The following is an 18,933-nucleotide window of genomic DNA, read 5'->3' as shown; positions in this document are numbered from 1 at the left end:
AACACATAGAAAGGAGATTAGAGGTTGCCCCGGGCCTGGTGGTGGGGAGGGAGTCAGTTATTGTGAATGAGTGCAGAGCTTCTGCTTGGGGGATGAAAACCTTGCAACGGACAACCTGACGGCTGCACAACACCGAGGATGCGCTTAGTGCCACCAACTTGTGCACCTAAACCTTAAAATGGAAAATCTTGTCTGCCTGAGTAAAGAATAAAGAGGAGGAAACGAGAGGACAGATGACCCTGTCTGATGGCCGTCCCCTGTGATCCTGGGCACGTAACACCATGGAAATGGGGGTGAGGACCAGAGAGCACGACAATGGGCTGGAACCCACAGAGTCGGACCCGTGAGCCATTTTCTGAGGGGAAGGAAGGGAAAACTAGAAAACCAACGCACGGAGTGAGCCGTGAAGGCCGTGTCTGAGGGAAGCTGCAGCTCCCTCCGGGGGTGGGGACCAGGAGAGAAAGGGGGTCTGGGGGAAGTCAGAGAGGGAACCCACACAGGATGGAAGACTGAGAAGAGTGGGGTGGAGAGGGAGTGTGACTGCCTCTGTGCCCGCAGCTGCCGGGGCCTCGGGCTGGAAAGGGGAAGAGAGCCCGACATTCAGTGTCGCGTGGTGTGGGGACTCAGACCTGCCACCTTGGGGGAGGCTCTGGGTCAGTTCCAGCTGGGCTGGGCTCACGGTGCATCCTTATGATTGCTCCTGTCAATGTGCTGAAGTGATTTCCTCAAATGCAGAAAACAAAATCTGAATGGCACGACTCTTTTGTTATTTCCATAATGTTCTATGCAGTTAACATGAGATTGACACCCACCATGAGAAAATATTTTATGGCCTATAATATAACTTATTCTATGAAATTTTATAAAATCTTTCATATTCATTTAATAGGGACCCTTTGAAAATGAGTTACTAACCACACACTCATAAAATTCTATCCCATCTTCTCTAATTGATCTTAAACCCATAAAAATATGTCAATAGCAGTTTTAGAAAATGAAAAGATTTTACTATAAAAACCTAGCCTCAAAAATACTTTTGAGACAAACATAGCATGCAATTAAAAAATCATTTATTAGTTCTCTACAAAGAGGGAAACACTGTGGGCCTAATGGTTCTGATGTTTAGCTTTGGCTGGCTCATTATGCCTTGTGGTGTGCTACTTAGCACTGTGCATTAAAAAAACATGGAGAGTGATTTGAATCACAAGTTGTTTCAGGAAACACCTGTCTCACAAAATGTGCCACACACCAAAAGGCAGTTCTTGTCTATACAGTTGGCTAGTTTAAGAAAAACGCATGTTTGCATATCCAAAGTCTTAAGTCCTACAAAAAATGAATTCATTGAATCCAGTTTAACTCAGGCCTCCCAGCTGTGTGATCATGGATTTCTGCCCCATCTCTGCCTTCTCTTGAGAAAGAAAATAAAAATGGAGCATCACTGGTTCTGGGGCAATCAAAACAGAGCTGGGATGCCACTGTTGGATCAGGACTCAGGCATGTCCTCATAGCTGAACTTCTGAACTGGGCCACATTGCAGTTTCCTGACACATTAAGGGCTAACACATTTAACTGCTGATGGGTTGTGCAACACCACCCCCAAAATGTCCAGAGAAAGAGGCCATCCCAACCCCCACATTCCCAAGGGATTTTAACTCTTGCCTGCACCTGACAGACAGAAGACGGAGCCACCATTCCATAGGACTGCTTGAACTGTGCTTCCTAGGAAAGAATCCTAATGATCCCCAAATGCCTGTGATTCTTCTTTCTTCTCCACCAGGCTTATTCTTGGTTGATACTCCCCACATCAGCCCTGCTCCTAGTAATGTTGCTTGGAACCTGTTTTGCATGATCCTTACTTTGCAGAAGTCTATTTTACATTTGTAGCTCAAGAAAACTGCTTTTAATTCTGGAAAGATTCTTATTAATTACCACCAAAGAACTCAAAGTGCCTATGTTGGAGACACAAGAAGCTTTGAGTTTGTGACTGCTACTCTTTGGATGGATGTCCAAATCTTTCCTCAGCCTGGCAATGTTCAACAGAACTTTTTGCAATGATACAATACAGTAACTGCTTGCCATCTGAGGCCACTAAGCACAGCAAATGTGACTCCTAAGACTGGGGACATGAATTTTTTCACTTTAATGTAAATGGCCACATGTGGTCAGAGGCTGCCATGTTGGGAGCATAGATCTTGACAAGGTCAGAGCAGGACCAAAGTAAATGCATACAAGCTCTGGCTTCTTCAGAACAAGTGTACATTCTAGACTGTTCAAAGAAGGCTCTTTAGTTAATCTGCAACAAAATTTCTAACACATTAAAGAGATGGATTTCAATATTTTAAAATAATTAAATTATTTCATACTTCCCTTTATCTCCACCCAAACTGGTAGAGACCAGGAGAATGGCCAATCACCTGTGATAGATTAGAAAGTATTCACTTCCACTGGAGAATGCTTTTCTTTCTAGGAACATTTGCCAATTAATAGATAACTTTCCAGAGGACTGGTAAGCAGAGCTTGCTTGCACATTTGTGAACGGTTTCTTTAATTAAAATAAATACCCTGCAAAGCTTTCTATCTTTGCACTTCAAGCTGTCTCACAGGCAGAAAGTCTAGCGAGACTTATTTCCAATCTGCAAATGAGCCAATCTTGGAGTTTAAATTAGATTTTTGGACACATGTCAAATAAACATGGAATGCATATTTTTGACATTTCATAACATTAACTTTCTTTAAAAATGATTTTGGATAAAGAACACTTTGTATATTAAGAAATAATGTGTCAACAAGATATGATTCCACTCTCAACATGCTGTTGGGTCCAGGTGGCTGCAGTAAGCCAGGTACGCAAGGCGAGAGCTTCATTCTCCTGTACGCATTCAGTCACCCTGAGGAATACCTGTCCTGCTGCTCTCCTGAAAAACTTCCTGATTTAATCCACATCCACTTGGAGTCTAGATTTTAATCCTTAGTCTTTAAAAAAAGAAAGAGCCCATGTAGTTTACAAAACATTTTAGAATAATTTAATTAAGTTAGCATTTTTATAAAAATAAATTTCAATCTCCTTAAAGAATAAGAAAGGTAACCATTTTTCTTTTTTCTTTTATTATTAAATATTGACCATCATTTTGCTTTCTATTTCTGAGCTTTAAATACTGAATAAAGGGTCCTCTATTTTTAACATAGGTTTTTACTCACTAATTAACTAGAGCTTTGAGTAAAAGGCTAGATAATCACCATTTTCTTCATGGACTCCTTTCTTACACGCAGGCTGAAAATGAGGCTCAGATTCTCATTTGACTAAAACCTTCAGCAATATATTAATGCTATTTTATAAGTAGTTCAAAACTCATCATTTTCAACAAAAATGTACACAAATTTCTCATCACAAAGTAGCCCATTTTCCACAAGAATGTCTCGCTCAAGGGCCTTCATGCCTTCAGCTTAAGCACTCTTTGGGACCCTCTTTAAGGAAAGCAATGCAAGGAGACCCATTTGGTGACGAGGACTCAGAATGGCCGGGTGGTAAGGGGCCCGAGGCTAGTGCCTTGGATAGACCTGTCTCTGAGCTGCAGGAGATACCATTTGTCAAAGGAAGGAGTGACTTTAGATGGCTGAAGAGATTCTCTGTGATTTTCTTACCTTAGTAATACAATGTCTAAAGTTCTCCTGTTTTCACTTTTTTTATTGTTCTTATTAATCTTGTCCCTGGATTTGTCATTTAAAATAGAATACCGTTCCTTCAACTTCAAGTATGACTTAAAAACTTATCTCCCAGACATATAATAGTCTAAGATAACAGCAAATAAGACAGGGATATATTTTATTTACAGAGAATGCACAAGCACTCCAGGTCCATGAGTATGATGTATCCCAGATTCTCCCTGTTTTCCAGGATTGAACATGACAACAGCTCACACTGCAGTCATAAAAGTTAGTGAAACAGTCCTGATAACGAGGAATAAGGCCAGAAGAAAGGATAATGAATAAATGAATTCCTCTGGAAATCAATTAATGTTTTTATGAGCAATAGTAAAAATATGATCAAGGGTTAGCAGAGAATGAGGTCAAATTATTTGATCCCAAAATATATTCTTTGTTGAATTCTATCAGCATAAAAATATTCTGTGCTGAGTCAAAATTAAAATCTTAGTGCTTCCAAGAGCAAGACATTTTATGTCAGAAAGTGCAAAACTCTTTATTTGGCAGGCTATGAACTCCTAATTTTTGTAGTACTTTCTGATTCCCAAACGTTCGTGGATCTCTGAACACATTGGTGTTCTAAATTATGTACCATGTGTCCTAAATACTACATAAAAGCATGTGAAAATACTTTGATTATTTTTCTGAAGAGATCTTTGTTGAGGCAAAGTATGCAATTCTATCCTGGGGTGAGTGATGTTTAATACTGGAAAATAAAAGTGATAATGTATTTCTATATTTCTATCTTGTTATGATTCACTTGCTCATTCATTCATTCAATGAATATTGAATCCCAACTATATGAACTTACTGAGAACAAGAATTTAGAGTCAGGATAGGCAATATGAAGCCACCGAAACAGGCTAACACTTCAACTTGAATTCTAGGAGTTGGTACTTTCTCTCAAATAATCCTTTATAGTGGTGCTAAGCGTGTGGTGGCCAGCACACACGTCAGGACTTTTCCAGTGGGACTGGAGTACACTTTGCATGGACACCCTGTCTTTGTGTACTAGCCAATGTGCACAGCTCCCCAGCAACACGTGAGCCTGGTGATAGCGCGGGGCACGGTGCCAGGAATCTCCTTTTCCAATTGACATTACTGCATATTTGAACAAGAACATCCTAGAGGCTAAAGCTAGCATCTAAAGAAGCCCAAAGCCAATCCAGATACTGGAATCTGTTTCTTTGGATGGAAACTACATCAACAGACCCGAGTGCACCGAGGGGCCCCCAGGCCCACGGGGGTAGTTAAATGCCTAGGTGAGAATCCTGGGGGCCTGGAGCACAAGCAGGGCTGTCTCAGCTCTGAAAACGTGGCTGAGGGCCTATCACAACCTATCCCAGGACTTCATTTTCAAGTTATGAATGTCAGGGAATTTGGTTTTGACCTTTTTACATGTGAGAACCTTTTTGTTACATGAAAGATGTCTTGCATACCCACATAATAGGAGTCATACTTTCAGTTTCTGTCGACAGTTGAGGAAAAAACTAAGTACAGGTGGATTCAAAGATGCTTTTCAACAAACCTACCAACGGCGCCCAAGAAGCACCGGGATGAATGCTATCTAGGGCTTTCCTCTGCCCAAGACTGCAGGGTTCTCCTGAAGCTTATCTACCTATGACTTCTCCTTGAAGGCCACCGAGGATAAGGCCCTGGCTGCTCCTGGGGCAGCCATTTTTATTAGGAAAGGCAAAGAGAAATAAAAGAAAGGAAAGCCAGGAAATGAACCTCAAAATCCATTGGATAACTTCAAAATCCATTGGCTATAGACATACCAGGTAGCACACAAATGTAGATATAGGTTTTCTAGTCATCAGCTTCCAGAGGGAAACACTGTCAGGTGCTCAATTAGCAATGTACGCAAGGACAGCTTTCTTCAGGACAGGCACAAGTAACCCTGATATTCAGATCAGACTTGGAAAATTCGCCACTGTTCCTCAAGCAAAGTTTATTGAGATGTCTTGAACCAGGTACATCAAATTTCCCACGTAACCACCTTAATATGAACAAATAACATCATTGCAAACAGTATTTAGGAAAAGTAATTCTTAGAATGGCGAAAAGAGATGTAAGTGTGTAATTCTCTGCTGAAAATCTGGCTTGGTCCAGAGGTTGATTCTAGACTATTTGGAAAATTTTAAGCAATTTTACTGATCGTAAGCAATAAATACTGATTCAATCTTCGATTAATTATTAAATGTATCTGTCCTTATTCTATGCTGGACACTGTTCTATGTATTTTATACCTATTATCTCATTTAGTATTCACAATAATCCTATACAGGGTTAACATTATGAAGCCTATTTTAGAAATGAGGAAACTGTGGCAGAAAGATGAAGACCACTAGTATTTGCTGGGGCCAGGATTTAAGGCACCAATTCCACTTACTGTTTAGTTGCTACAGAATTTCTTTAGCTTTAAGTTGGGTTAACATCCTTTTGTGAAAGTAGGGATTTGAAGGAAGAAGGCAGAGGTGAGAAGCTACAGCTGTGGGAATGGATAGAATCCTGGACGGCGCAGGTTGGAGGGAGATGAAGGTATGAAGCAAACGTTCTCATTGCAAAACCATTTGCTGATTTTTTTCCTCAGTGTTTTCAGATTGCAAACTGGTGGTGGTTTAGAATATGCTAGTGAGTTCTCCAGGCCCTTTAAGATGGAGCCCAATTCCCTGCCCTTTGAGGGTGGGCTGGACATGGTACCTTGCTTCCTGGGAGTAGCATAAAGTGAAAGGGATGGTGTGCAACTCTGGAGAGGAGGGCACTGTGGCACCCTCTTTTGTATCCCTTGCTCCAGGGGAAGTTAGCTGTCACCATTGTGATGAGGCCACCTGATGAAAATGTGGCCTCTGACAACAGCCAACGAGGAACTGAGGTCTTTGCCAATAGTCATATGATGACTCATCCTGGAAGTAGGTCTTCCAGCTCAGCCAAGCCAGCAGAAAGCTGTGCCCACCTTAATGGCCACCCTATGAGAGCCCCTTACAGGTGATTCCTGACCCTCAGGAAGTCTGTGAGGTAATAAATGCTTATTATATTAGGTTGTTATAATTTGGGCCATTTGTTACGTGGCACTAATCAACTAATACACAAATCAACAAGGATACCTCCTCAAACAACGAAACAGACCAAAATAGACTCACTACCTAGGATTTCCAAAGCACAGAGGAACATCCTGAGCATAGCCATCTTCCTTTAGGTAAAGTTTGTCCATAAACTTTCTTAATTCAAAGGCACTGAAGCAATTCGATTCACTCCTGATGGAGTTTTCATGATTTGAGGCTCAAATACATGTTATTTTCAATGTAGTATGTAGAAGAAGGAAGATATGGTCTTCAAATCTATAAAGTACATAAAATTCTTAGACTTTTCATAGTAAAATTGAATAACTGCATGCAGAAGATGGACTAAAGAAACTGTCCACCTCATCAGGAAAGTTAAAATCGTAAAACCCAGTGGGACAACAGCAGGCAAGTCATAGGCAGAAGCATACAATTTAGCCCTTTGTACAAACAACTGTGACTCTTTAAAAGAAAACTTTCACTAACATGCTGATCCCGGAACCTGGCAGCCTGCCTAGGCCACACAAGATCTGTGAAGGTGACACCAAAGCTGATGACCACAGAGGCCACAGACCTGGTTTGATTTCCATATTCCCCAGGGTGGCAAAGGTTAGTTGAGTTCATCCTAATGCAATTATTACCCTTAATTCAGAGGCTCTCCTTCCCTTTAGGCATCATTGGCCCCTCATTATTTTCCAACTTCCACTTGCTGCATCTATTTCTCAGCCCAGGGTTTCATGAGTCCCATTGCACAAAAGATACGGAGCTTTCCTAAGAACAACAGATGCTGAATTATGTGCAGGTGACTTAACAGGACTCAGCCAAAAATTAGGTGTGGGTAATATACACCTGCTACCTACATCCTTCCTCCGCAAAGCTCCTCATGAAGCTGCAGTTTTAAAAGAAACGTTTCCCATCAAAATTCAACAGCATTTTCTAAGCACATATGCTTCCTTCCTTTTCCAGCCTGCGTGAAATTTAATATCAGGATTATTGCCCATTTGCCTTTCAACCTATAATCTAGTGAATCTTTGTGGGCTGGAGTTTTGCTTCTCTACCCCTCAACTGCCAACTTATAGACAGAGACTCACTCAAAAAGCCGGCCGGGTCACATGCTTTGACCGTTTTCCACGTTCCTTATTCTTCCTCCCTAACAGGCATCATTAGCTTTGTTCCTCTCTATTTAAAGTGAATTTTATGACACAATAACATTTCAGGTTTTCCACATTAATCTTCACCTTATTTCTTGAAACACTTAGGTGAACAGTGTCCTACGGCAGCCCTCCTGGGGAATTTCCCTCCTTCACTCCAGCTACTTCAAGGCAATGTTGGAGAGAGAGGACAGTTCTGCTCTGAATCATACAAGCCCTGGTGGGAAAAAGTGGAAAAGTCTGGCGCAGCGGTTCACAGGGCTTAGAATAAACATTTTGATAAGCAATTTAAACCGAAAATCTCCGTACAACTCCTCCCCAAATAAAAATATGTATTTTCTTATGTGGGGTCCTATGTGAGAATTTAAAACCCGATTTTCCTACATATCAGTTCAAAAATATCTCAGTCCAACAAGAAATTGAAAATAAAAATATAATCTTAGACCATTTGCAAAAGCCATCCAACACAGTGCCCAACACCCCCGGGTGCGGGCAGTACTCACCCCGCAGCCCAGGCCGTTGCCCGCTTCACAGGTGACCTTCCTCTGGCCTGCTTCGGGCAGGAGCCCGGCTCCACAGCCAGGGCGGGGGCACAGCACGCCCCCCATCTGCAGCACGCACTCTTCCGCACCATACTGCTGGTACCGGTTGTACTGCAAGAGGACAAGACAAGATGAGCTTTCAAAGTGGTCACGTGTGGACTAGGAGGCACTATTTTAGCCCAAGGTTGATGGTGATAGAACCTGGGATTTCCTGCTTGATATGATTCCAGAAAAAAACAAGAAAATAAAAACATGTGTGGGGGTCAGGGAGGGATGGGGGAGAGCAAGGAGTCCTCCAGTAGATTTTCCAGTTTGGTATTTAATGATATGGTAAATAGTCTTATTCATATAAATTTTAAAGAATCGATGTGCATATTATAATGATTATGATACATCATTATCAATCTTATAAAGCAATATATTTTCATGCTTCTCTCAGAAATTCTAGCAAACAAGCCCTGTGTTTGACCTGGTAACTGCTGGTGACCCCTGTAATAGCCATGAGCATGCTCAGCTTCAACGAGAGGACTAAGTCAAGGAGCACCATTTGCCTTTCATTGTTATTCTTACTTGTGAAGCAGGTTTTCTTTACCCCAATCCCATCTCAATGGACCAAGCCTGGCAAGCACACCTCCGCCATTGTTCCCAATCCCCTCCCACCCAGCAGCCTCAACAGGACAGCATGGAGCCCAGGACAGCCCCAGGCTCAGCCACAGCCTCCCGCAGCACCAGGTCTGGAAGGGAGGATGGGAGGGGGTGTTGGGGGCGGGGAGTGGGGCCACAGGGACACCAATGAATCAGAAAAGCACCGATGGTCAGTGTGCCTGTGTGTGTGCTGGCGTTTGCACTGTGGTCTGGAGATGTCCCTTTCCTTCTCCCACGGCTGGCTGGGCAGGGGGTCTGCAACACCTCTCCTTCCCCAGCACAGGAGAGGCCACCAGGCCAGAGGATCCTCTCACCTCACCTGGCTGGAAGAAGACCTGCAGTGTGGGTCTGGAAAGTCCTGTCTTCTTTCTTTCCCTTTCCCTTCCTGTGACTCTGGAGGTCCCCTAATCTGGGAGCCCTGAGAAGGGGGTGAACCTGTTCCTCCCCACAGAAACTCCCTGAGGAGTGACTCAGTGACTCGGGACAGACCAAGGATGCTGACTGGCAGTGAGGCTCTGCAGGCCACGAGGAGTGGGCCAGGGTGGGGGGCCCTCCCTCCCCACCCCTCGGGGTGCACCTGTACCTTTCAGGGTCCCTCCCTGTCTGGAGAGGGTGGTTGGGATCTCTCCTCTCTGGGTCATTTCTATCCCTCAACGTCCTTCTTGGGCACCAGACCTCATGCTCTTCCCGCAGGTCCTCCTTGGGCCAGAGGCCTGGGCTGCTCCCCCAAAGCCTGTGCCTCTAGAAAGTTCTCTCAACTACATACTTGGTTCAGTTCCCTTTATTGGTTTCTTTAGCTGCCGAGTAAAACCATCCTCTGTGGTATCATTTTCAAGGTCTCCTTCATTACAGTTCTAAACTATGTTCTCTTTACGTTAGGCAAGATCATTATTCTCCAAACTCTGATCAAGTCAAATTGATTTGCTCAGTTATAAATGAATTTGGGCAGCATTGAGAGCCCACTATGTGCCAAACATTCCTGTGGATGTAGAGGATAAACACCTCTGTCCTCACCTACAAACCATAGCAATAAACCCCAGAGAAGAAATGCCTAGTAGTATTTTCAGTGGTGATGTGTGAAGGAGAGTAATAGAGATTCAAGGGAAGATGGGGATCACACTTTTAAAGAGGTGACTGAGAAATGCCTTATAAAGAAAATACACTGAAGCAAACATCTGGAGGAGACCACAACACAAGCCCTATGCTCTCTGGGGAGTGAGCTCCATAGAGGAACCAGACAACAGAAGGAAAGCCTTGAGGCTGTGATTGCATGGTTAGGAGGCCCCGTGGCTGAGGCACAGCGAACAAGGGGGGATAACAGAGGGCCAAGGAGAGCATTTGTGGGGAGCCAGGGTGTCCCGTCCCTGATGGCTGTTGCAAGAACTCCACTGTTATTCTGAAAGATACCAGAGCCGCTGGACAGCTCTGAGCTTAGGAGACACGTGACTTGAGTAATGTTTTGTTCAGAATGGACTTCAGAGGGCAAAGGGGGTACAGGAAGCAGAGGTGCAGGTAGAGGCTTCTTTGAGCATCTCACACAAGAGACGATTGGCTTGACCCAGGGAGGTGGCAGTGGAGGTGGGATTAGTGACTGAGTTTTGGATATATTTTGAAGGTAGAAATGGCAGAGTTTTCCTTTAGATTGGATGGCTGGTGTGAGAGAGTAAGAGGAGTTCAGTATAATGTTTTCCCCGAGAAGAAGGGGGCTAAGGAAACAGGGAAGAGGAGGGAAGGATAACTGTGTGTATAGATACTGTGTGTCTCCCAGGAGTGGAGAAAAGAATCATTAATCATTATTTCCATCATGCTCATGTTCAGTCCAACCTCTATTTAATAGGTAAGTAAAAATGTTGGCCAGCTCATTGAATGGATGAGTTTGGGGTTTAGAAGAAAGGTAAAGATGGCTGTAGGTACAACTTGAAGTTATCAGTCCTTTCCTCCGTTTTCAACTTTTCTGGTCCCAGGAAAGAAAGAGAGATGACCTGGCCAAGTTTCTTTGTACACATGTTAATGAACCTGCCAACCCTGGCATTTACTAGGAAAGAGGTCTTCCTGTGGCATTTCTAAGACAGTATGTGGTAAATAAATTAGAATCTGTGGATTTATGAAATAGGACTCTCTTGAAAGTGTCATGAATTATGCAATTATCAGGGGATGATATGAAGATATTTCATTAAATGACGAGTGATGAGACAGTTTATATAATTAAGAAATTACATGTTAGCGATTATTCCATGAATTTCTTAGAGTCCTTGAATATAAGTCTTATCTGCAGCACATCTTAATATGCCAAAAAGGGATCTGAGGAACCACTTTGGTGACCTGGACTTCTTCATATTTTTCCTGTGCCTCTTAATTACTTACAATCTTGAACTTCTTAGCAATACTTGACACTAGGTTAGATCTCTGATTCTGATATGTCAGGATTGAAAATGTGACTCTGTCATAAGCCATGAGACTGGACAAGATTGTCCAACCTCCTCAGGGAAGATGAGAAGAAGCTGGCAAAGGACAGCAGCACCTCTGAGGTACGTGGAAACCGGAAGGGTGTGGGTGCCCTGAGAGCCAAGGGAGCCAAACATCTCAGGCAGGATGTGGTGATACAGTGTCAAGGCTGCTGATAAGCCAATGATGGAACACTGGGTACAGTTAAAAATGTAGCTGCAACAGCCCCATAGTTGCGTCCTGGAGCCAAAAGACTCACCAGAGTGGACCAGGTCCCAATTAGAAGGGGCTGAGGGGCAGACAGGTTAAAATTGTGGACATCTACTCCAACAGTGAAAACAGAATTAACACAGAGACTGTCAACATCACACCTATGAGGGGGTCTCAATTTAGTTCACTCTCATACCCCTTTAGAATATGCACAGTTGTTTAGAGACGAGCAATGATAGAGCTTATATCCCACATACCCTGTGTATATAACACAAATCCTGAATCTACAAGAAAGACCCCACTCTTGTGAGACCTATAGGAAAAGTGGGATTCTCAAGCTCTGACACAATACAAACTGTATGAAAATATACTGGTTATCACAAAAAAAACCCAAAAAACAAAAACAAATCTAGCAAGGAAATTATACTATGAAAACCCCTTGGAAATATATAGAAAACTTCACAATAGCCTGATATCCCAGAATACTTTGACAAGAGAGGTCTATACCCTAAAAAGGCATGCATATAACAATGGAAGAGAAATCCATCCCAACAGATGCACAAAATCCAGCATAGGAAAACAAAGAACATGAAGAAAACACAACATAACACTTCCTAAAGTTCATAATTCACTAACAACTGACTCCAAAGATATTGAAGTGGATGAAATAATAGAATTTTCAAAAGACTAGCAAAATGATCAATAAATTCCAAGAGAACACAGAAAAAATAATTAAATAGAGAAGTCAGTATAGAAAATGAATGAGAAATTCAATAAGAAGATAGAGATACTGAAAAAGAATCAAACATAAATCATGGAAATGGAAAGCCAATTAAATTGAATAAAATGTTCAGCTGAAAAATCTCTCTAATAGAGTAGACCATACAGAAGACAGAGTCTCAGACCTGGAAGACAAAGTGGCCAGCCTTGAACATTCAGATAGTATTAAAGAAAATAAAATAATTAGCCATGATCAAAATATATAAGATCTCTGAGACATTAAGAGACAAAATTTAAGAATAACTGGAATTGAAGAGGTTTGTGAAAAACAGGCTAATGGTATGGATAACCTCTTTAGGGAAATAATAGCAGAAAATTTCCCAAACCTTGCAAATGAGATGGACCTCTAGATACAGGATGCATTCAGAACCCCAAATAGACAAGATAAAAAAGAACCTTTCCACAATATACGATAATCAAAATTCCTAGCATGTAGTACAAAGTTAACACTTTAAAAGTCTCAAAAGAAAGTAATCAGGTCACATTTAGAAGAAAAACAATCAGAATTTCTTATGATTTCTCAAAACTCTAAGATCCAGAAGGGACTAAAATACTGAGTTCCATTTCCTAAAAGAAAACAACTGTTGACCATGGGAGACAAATAGGGAGAGAAAGGGAAAATACTGGGAAATATTATTAACAAATTATATTGTTATAACATGTGCAGGAATGACTATATAACAACAAATCCTACCATGATGTATAATTATAATGCAGCAATAAGCAATATGGAAAAAAGATGAGTTAACCTGAATATAAAGTCATGGGATTTCACTTTACTCCCACTGAATATCTTAAATATTTCACTTCCTGTTCTGTCATAAAGTGTTATGGAAAAGCCTAATAACAACATGTTGGGTTTCCTCCTTCTATTAATTAATTCATCTTTTTACCCTGATGCCCAAAGGATTATTTTCTTTTCTTTGAAACCCAGTAATTGTATTAGAATATGTCTCGAGTTCACCAAAATCAATAGAAGATAGGAAATAGTTAAAACCAGAGATGAAATTAAGAATAAAAATAATACAAAGCATCAATCAAAGAAACAAAGAGTTGGTTTTTTAAAAGGATAAGCAAGATTGATAAATCCTTGGCCACACTAACCAAAAAAAGGAGAGTAGGCTTATATAAAAAAATTAGAGTTGAAAAAGGAAATATCACCATAGACACTTCTGAAATCCAGAGGATCATCAGAAACTATTTTGAAAATTTATACTCTAATAAGCTAGAAGACCTTGAAGATATTGACATATTCCTAGAGACACATGATATACTTAAATTGAACTATGAGGATATAAAAAATTTAAACAGATCAATATCAAATAATGAAATTGAAGAGCTATCAAAGTCCTTCCAACAAAGAAAAGCCCAGAACCAGATAGATTTTCAGCTGAGTTCTACCAGATTTTAAAGGAGAACTAATACCAATCCTCCTCAAATTATTCCATGAAGTATAAAAGGATGGAACACTGCCAAATTATCAGCCACTATCACCCTGATGCCAGAACCAGACAAAGACACATCAAAGAAAGAAAACTTTAGGCTGATATCCTTAATCCACACAGATGCAAAAATTATTTTTTAAAAATTCTTAATAAAATATTGGCAAACCATATATAAAAACACATTAAAAAAATATAGTACACCATGATAAAATGGGTTTCAGCCCAGGGATGCAAGTTTGGTTCAACATAGGCAAACCATTAAATGTAAGTACCACATAAATAGAATTAAGGAAAAGAATTACATAATTTTCTCAATAGATGCAGAAAAATCACTTGACAAAGACCAATACCTATTTACATTTAAAACATTAGAGAAACTAGAGACAGAGGGGATTTGCCTCAACATTGGAAAGTGTGTATATGACAAACCCAAGGAAAACATCCTGCTGAACAAAGAAAAACTAAAAGCACTTCATCCGTGGACAGGAATAAGACAAGGATGCCCACTTTCACCAATGCTATTCAACGTAGTCCTTGAAATTCTCTCCAGAGCAATCAGGCAAAAAGGGAGATTGAAGGAATGCAGAAAGGAAAAGAGGAGATCATTTTTTTTTTTCTGTTTGCTGATGACACAATTTGATATTTAGAAGACTCAAAAAACTTCGCCAGAAGATTTCTAGAGTTGATAAACAAAGTTAGTAATGTAATAGGATACAAAATCAATATTCAAAAATCAATTATTTCCCTATACTCCGATAATGCATCTGCTGAAAAAGAAATTAGGCATATTATCCCATTCATAAAAACTTCAATAAATAAAATATTTGAGAATTATTCTAACTAAGGATGTGAAGGACACCCACAATAAAACTATAGAACACTGAAGAAACAAATTGGGGAAGACCATGCAGATGAAAAGATCTCCAATGTAATTAGATAGGTAGACTTAATATCATCAAAATATCCATACTATAAAAAATGTTGTACAGATTTGATGAAATTCCATCAGAATACCAATGGCATTCTTCTCAGAACTAAAAAATGTGATTCTAAGATTCATTTGGAAAAACAAGAGATGCAGAATAGCTAAAGTAATTCTGAGCAAAAAGAATAATGCCTGAGGCATCACCAAACCAGACCTCAACTCATACTACAGAGCAATGGTAACGTAAAGAGTGTGGCCCTGGCACCAAGATAGACATGAAAACCAAGGGACTAGATGACACAGAGACAAACCCACAGAAATAGTCATCTGATACTAGACGATAACTATTTCTGTGCCAAGAACATACATTGGAGGAAACAGAGCCTTTTTAAAACATGGTGCTGGGAAATCTGGAAATCCATATGTGGAAGAATGAACTTGACCTCTATCTTACCCTGCACAAAAGTCAACTCGAAGGATTAGACCAGAAACTCTGAACTGCTAGAAGAAAATGTAGGGACAACACTCAAATGTTTGGCCTGGCTCATTAACAAGACTCCTAGAGCACAAAAAATAAAACCCAAAATTAATAAGTGGATGGCATCAATTAAAAAGCTTATACACAGGAAAGAAAACAAGAGTGTGAAGAGAAGCCTTGGGAATGGGAGAGATGTCTGCCACCTGCTCTTCCCATAGGACATTAATATTCAGATTACATAAAACAACTCAACAAACACCCAGACCCAAATAATCCATTAACATATGGGAAAAAGAACTAATCAGACACTCCTTAAAATAAGAAATACAAATGGCCAACAAATATATTAAAAAAGCTCAACATCTCTATCAAAAAATCCAAATCAAAACTACACTGAGATTTCATCTCATCCTGGTCAGATTGGCAATTACCATGAATACAAATAATAAGTATTGGTGAGGATGTGGAGAAAAAGGGACACTCATACATTGTTGGTTGGACTGCAAATTTGTGCAACCACTCTGGAAAGCAGTATGGCGATTCCTGAAAACACTAGGAATAGAACCACCATGTGACACAGCTATCTCACTCCTTGTTATATATCCCAAAGATCTAAAATCAGCATACTGTAGGGATCAATGTTTATAGCAGCAAAATTCACACTCGCTAACCTAGGAACCAATCTAGGTGCCCTTCAACAAAAGAATGGATAAAGAAAATGTGGTATATGTACCCAATGGAGTATTACTTAGTTATAAAAAAGAATTAAATAAGGATACTTGCTAATATATAGATGGAACTGGATACGATCATGCTAAGTGAAATAAGCCAGATCCCCCAAATCAAAAGTTTAATGTTTTCTCTGATACGTGGAAGCTAGTCCAAAACGGGAGTGTGGTGGAATTCAGGGTATTCCATCAAAATAGAAGAAGATTGGCAGACTAGAGGAAGGGACTGAGGGAGAGGTAGGAGAGACTGGGTAAGGGAAGAAGAGTGGAATTAATCTGACCTAACTTTCCTATGTACAAACATGAATATACCATAGTGAATCTCACCGTCAAGTATCTCCACAAGCCATTAACTAAAAACCAGCCAACCAACCAAAACAAACAACCCCCCCCCCCACTGTAAGTAAACAGCAGAAAGATCAGTGGAGGGAAGGGAATAGGCAGGAGAAGGGGAGGGGGAGGGGAAGCAGAATCAGAGCAAATTACATGCCATGCTTTTATAATTAGGTAAAAATGAATCCTAATGTTATATTTAATGAAAAAGAACCGATAAAGAGAAAAGAGGGATATGTCTTGGAATACGTCACCTTTGGGTCGGTCCACAAGCCTACTATGAGGACACTTGTGTTGAACTTGATTTTTAGCATTTGCTCTGTTCTCTTGCTTTGATGAGTTCCTTCTTTGATTTCAAGTATACACATATTGGATCTTCTTTACCTGATTTCTAAATCCATTAGCTCTCTCAAATCTTCTAATTTGTACTTGTTTTTCAGAAGTTTGTCCTTTTTCCCTTTTGTTTCTGTTGAGACGATCTTTTGTACTTATTTCCACTCATAACAACAGCTCACTTTGAAACGGCTCTGCCACTTGTTTTACTTTTCTTCCGTCTTGTGGCTCTTCTTTCATATCCTGTTCTCTGTTCTCTGTATCCTTTTAAGAACTTTTTATGGGATTTCACTTCACTTCTTTTCTGTTAGGGCCGCTCAGTTGTCCATGAAATCTTGCTCAGTTGTAGCTGAAATTAATTTTCCTGAAACTTCACAAAGAGGTAGGACTCGGAGAAGCTTTTAGGGCAGCTTTCCCTATTCTGGTGATTTGGGGGCAGTGTTCAAAATTACATGGGCTCACTTTCTGCAGCTTCCCAACTCTGGTCCTCACTTTTAAAATTTTTTTTTTTTAGTCATAGATGAACACAATACCTTTATTTTATTTATTTATTTTTATGTGGTGCTGAGGATGGAACCCAGTGCCTCACACGTGCAAGGCAAGCACTCCACCACTGAGCCCCAGCCCCATGGTTTCCCACTTTTAATTGGAATTTCTATTTTCTTTTTTACTATTATCTATTCTAAGAAAATTTCTTCTTGGTGTGGGATGTTGTCCTGAGGGGTTTCTTTGGCTGATCGAATTGTTTGACTCTTTGGGACCTGAAATGCTCCAGTCCTTTTTAGCCTTTTAAAGATTCTCTGCACGCACCTCACATCCCTTTACCTATTTACATGTCCTGAACTTGGCATAAAATCTTGTCAATAGCTGGTATACAATAACTGTAGAATGGATGAATAAATGCCATTAAGTTTTAATTAGTTAAGGAATTCTGATAAATAATGGCAATGGGAATTAATAATAGAGGGATTCAGAATGTTTTTACCTACATAAATATTTTAAATTAATTGCTCCTGGGCTGGGGCTGGGTCTCAGTGGTAGAGCTCTGGCCTAGCATGTGTGAGGTACTGGGTTTGATCCTCAGCACCACATAAAAATAAATAAATAGATAGATATATAGATAGATAGATAGATAAATAAATAAAGGTATTGTGCCCATCCACAACTAAAAGATATAAAAGAAATAAAGTAAGTTGCTCCCATAACTGACAACTAATCATTTATCTGTTTGATTTACTTGGCTTCACTACTATCTAGGAAGAAGTTAAGGAATGGACAAAGTCCAATGAGACTTCGTAAATCTTGCTGACTTCATTCATAATGGTTGAAATGCTAGTGGAATTTGTAAAACTAATATCCATTAGTTAAAGAATTTGTTAGTAAGCACTATTGCATTTATTTTGTTTGTGATAAAAGAGCATTTGAGCATGCGATTCTTTTTCCCAGGGGAGACAAATATGTTAACATGTGCATCTGGTGATTTCTGATGATTCAAAAGCACACACAATGTCTGAAAGGTGCCTTCTGAAAGCATAACATTTTTAAATATTGTGAAATTAAAAACAAAAACCTTTTGGCCTAGAATAAATATTGTGCTATAACCTGTAGAAAGCTTACTACCCCGAGGAAATAATTTAGACAAGTAATCACATGTCATTAGCAAAAAACCTCCTTTAGTTTCCTTTCAAGCTTTGACCCATATTTCCATAGACTCCTTTTAACCACACACTGGAACAAAAACACAAGTTCACTGCAAGCATGCCACTGAGCACTTCTTGAAGAGTTGTGACAAATTAGCACCAAGCAGAAGGGAACATCTGTATTTATCTCAGTGTACACCATGCAGCCGTGGTAAAGGGATTGATAGATGGGCTCTGACTAGTAGAAAGGAACCAACATTGTTCTTTTGCTATTACTTCTATTTCCAGGGCCTTTTCACTTATCAATATTAGATAGCATTTTACAAACAGAACCAACTTGGAAGAATACGGTTAATTTGTAACGTGGACTGGGTCTTTGTAGAATCCATTCTCAAGTGAGCTTAAAGCAGATAATTAGCCAAAATCACTTAAGCATCATTTTCCTTTGGAATACTGTGTGTGTGTGTGTGTGTGTGTGTGTGTGTGTGTGAGAGAGAGAGAGAGAGAGAGAGAG

At 40.2% G+C, this 18,933-nt stretch overlaps 1 protein-coding gene across 5 annotated transcripts in view; it reads right to left on the bottom strand.

Annotated features, from left to right (window-relative positions):
• The window catches only part of Prkn (parkin RBR E3 ubiquitin protein ligase), a 1,173,661-nt gene that overhangs the window by 163,836 nt on the left and 990,892 nt on the right, over positions 1–18,933 (bottom strand). For 4 of the 5 annotated variants that reach the window (XR_007348672.1, XM_048805865.1, XM_048805864.1 and 1 more), the window contains one exon: positions 8,419–8,568. Coding sequence is in view for 3 of the 5 variants with exons in the window: in XM_048805864.1 (XP_048661821.1) it covers positions 8,419–8,568 (150 nt within the window). In the remaining 2 variants the exon portion in view is untranslated. Of the gene's footprint in view, positions 1–8,418; positions 8,569–18,933 lie in introns of those variants that run through there. The other variant, XM_048805870.1, reaches the window with a different exon arrangement.

The sequence above is a fragment of the Marmota marmota genome, unplaced genomic scaffold (genome assembly GCF_001458135.2).
Source record: "Marmota marmota marmota unplaced genomic scaffold, marMar, whole genome shotgun sequence".
NCBI lineage: Eukaryota > Metazoa > Chordata > Mammalia > Rodentia > Sciuridae > Marmota > Marmota marmota.
The sequence above is the reverse complement of the archived record's forward strand: the minus strand, read 5'-3'. Positions and strand labels throughout refer to the sequence as shown.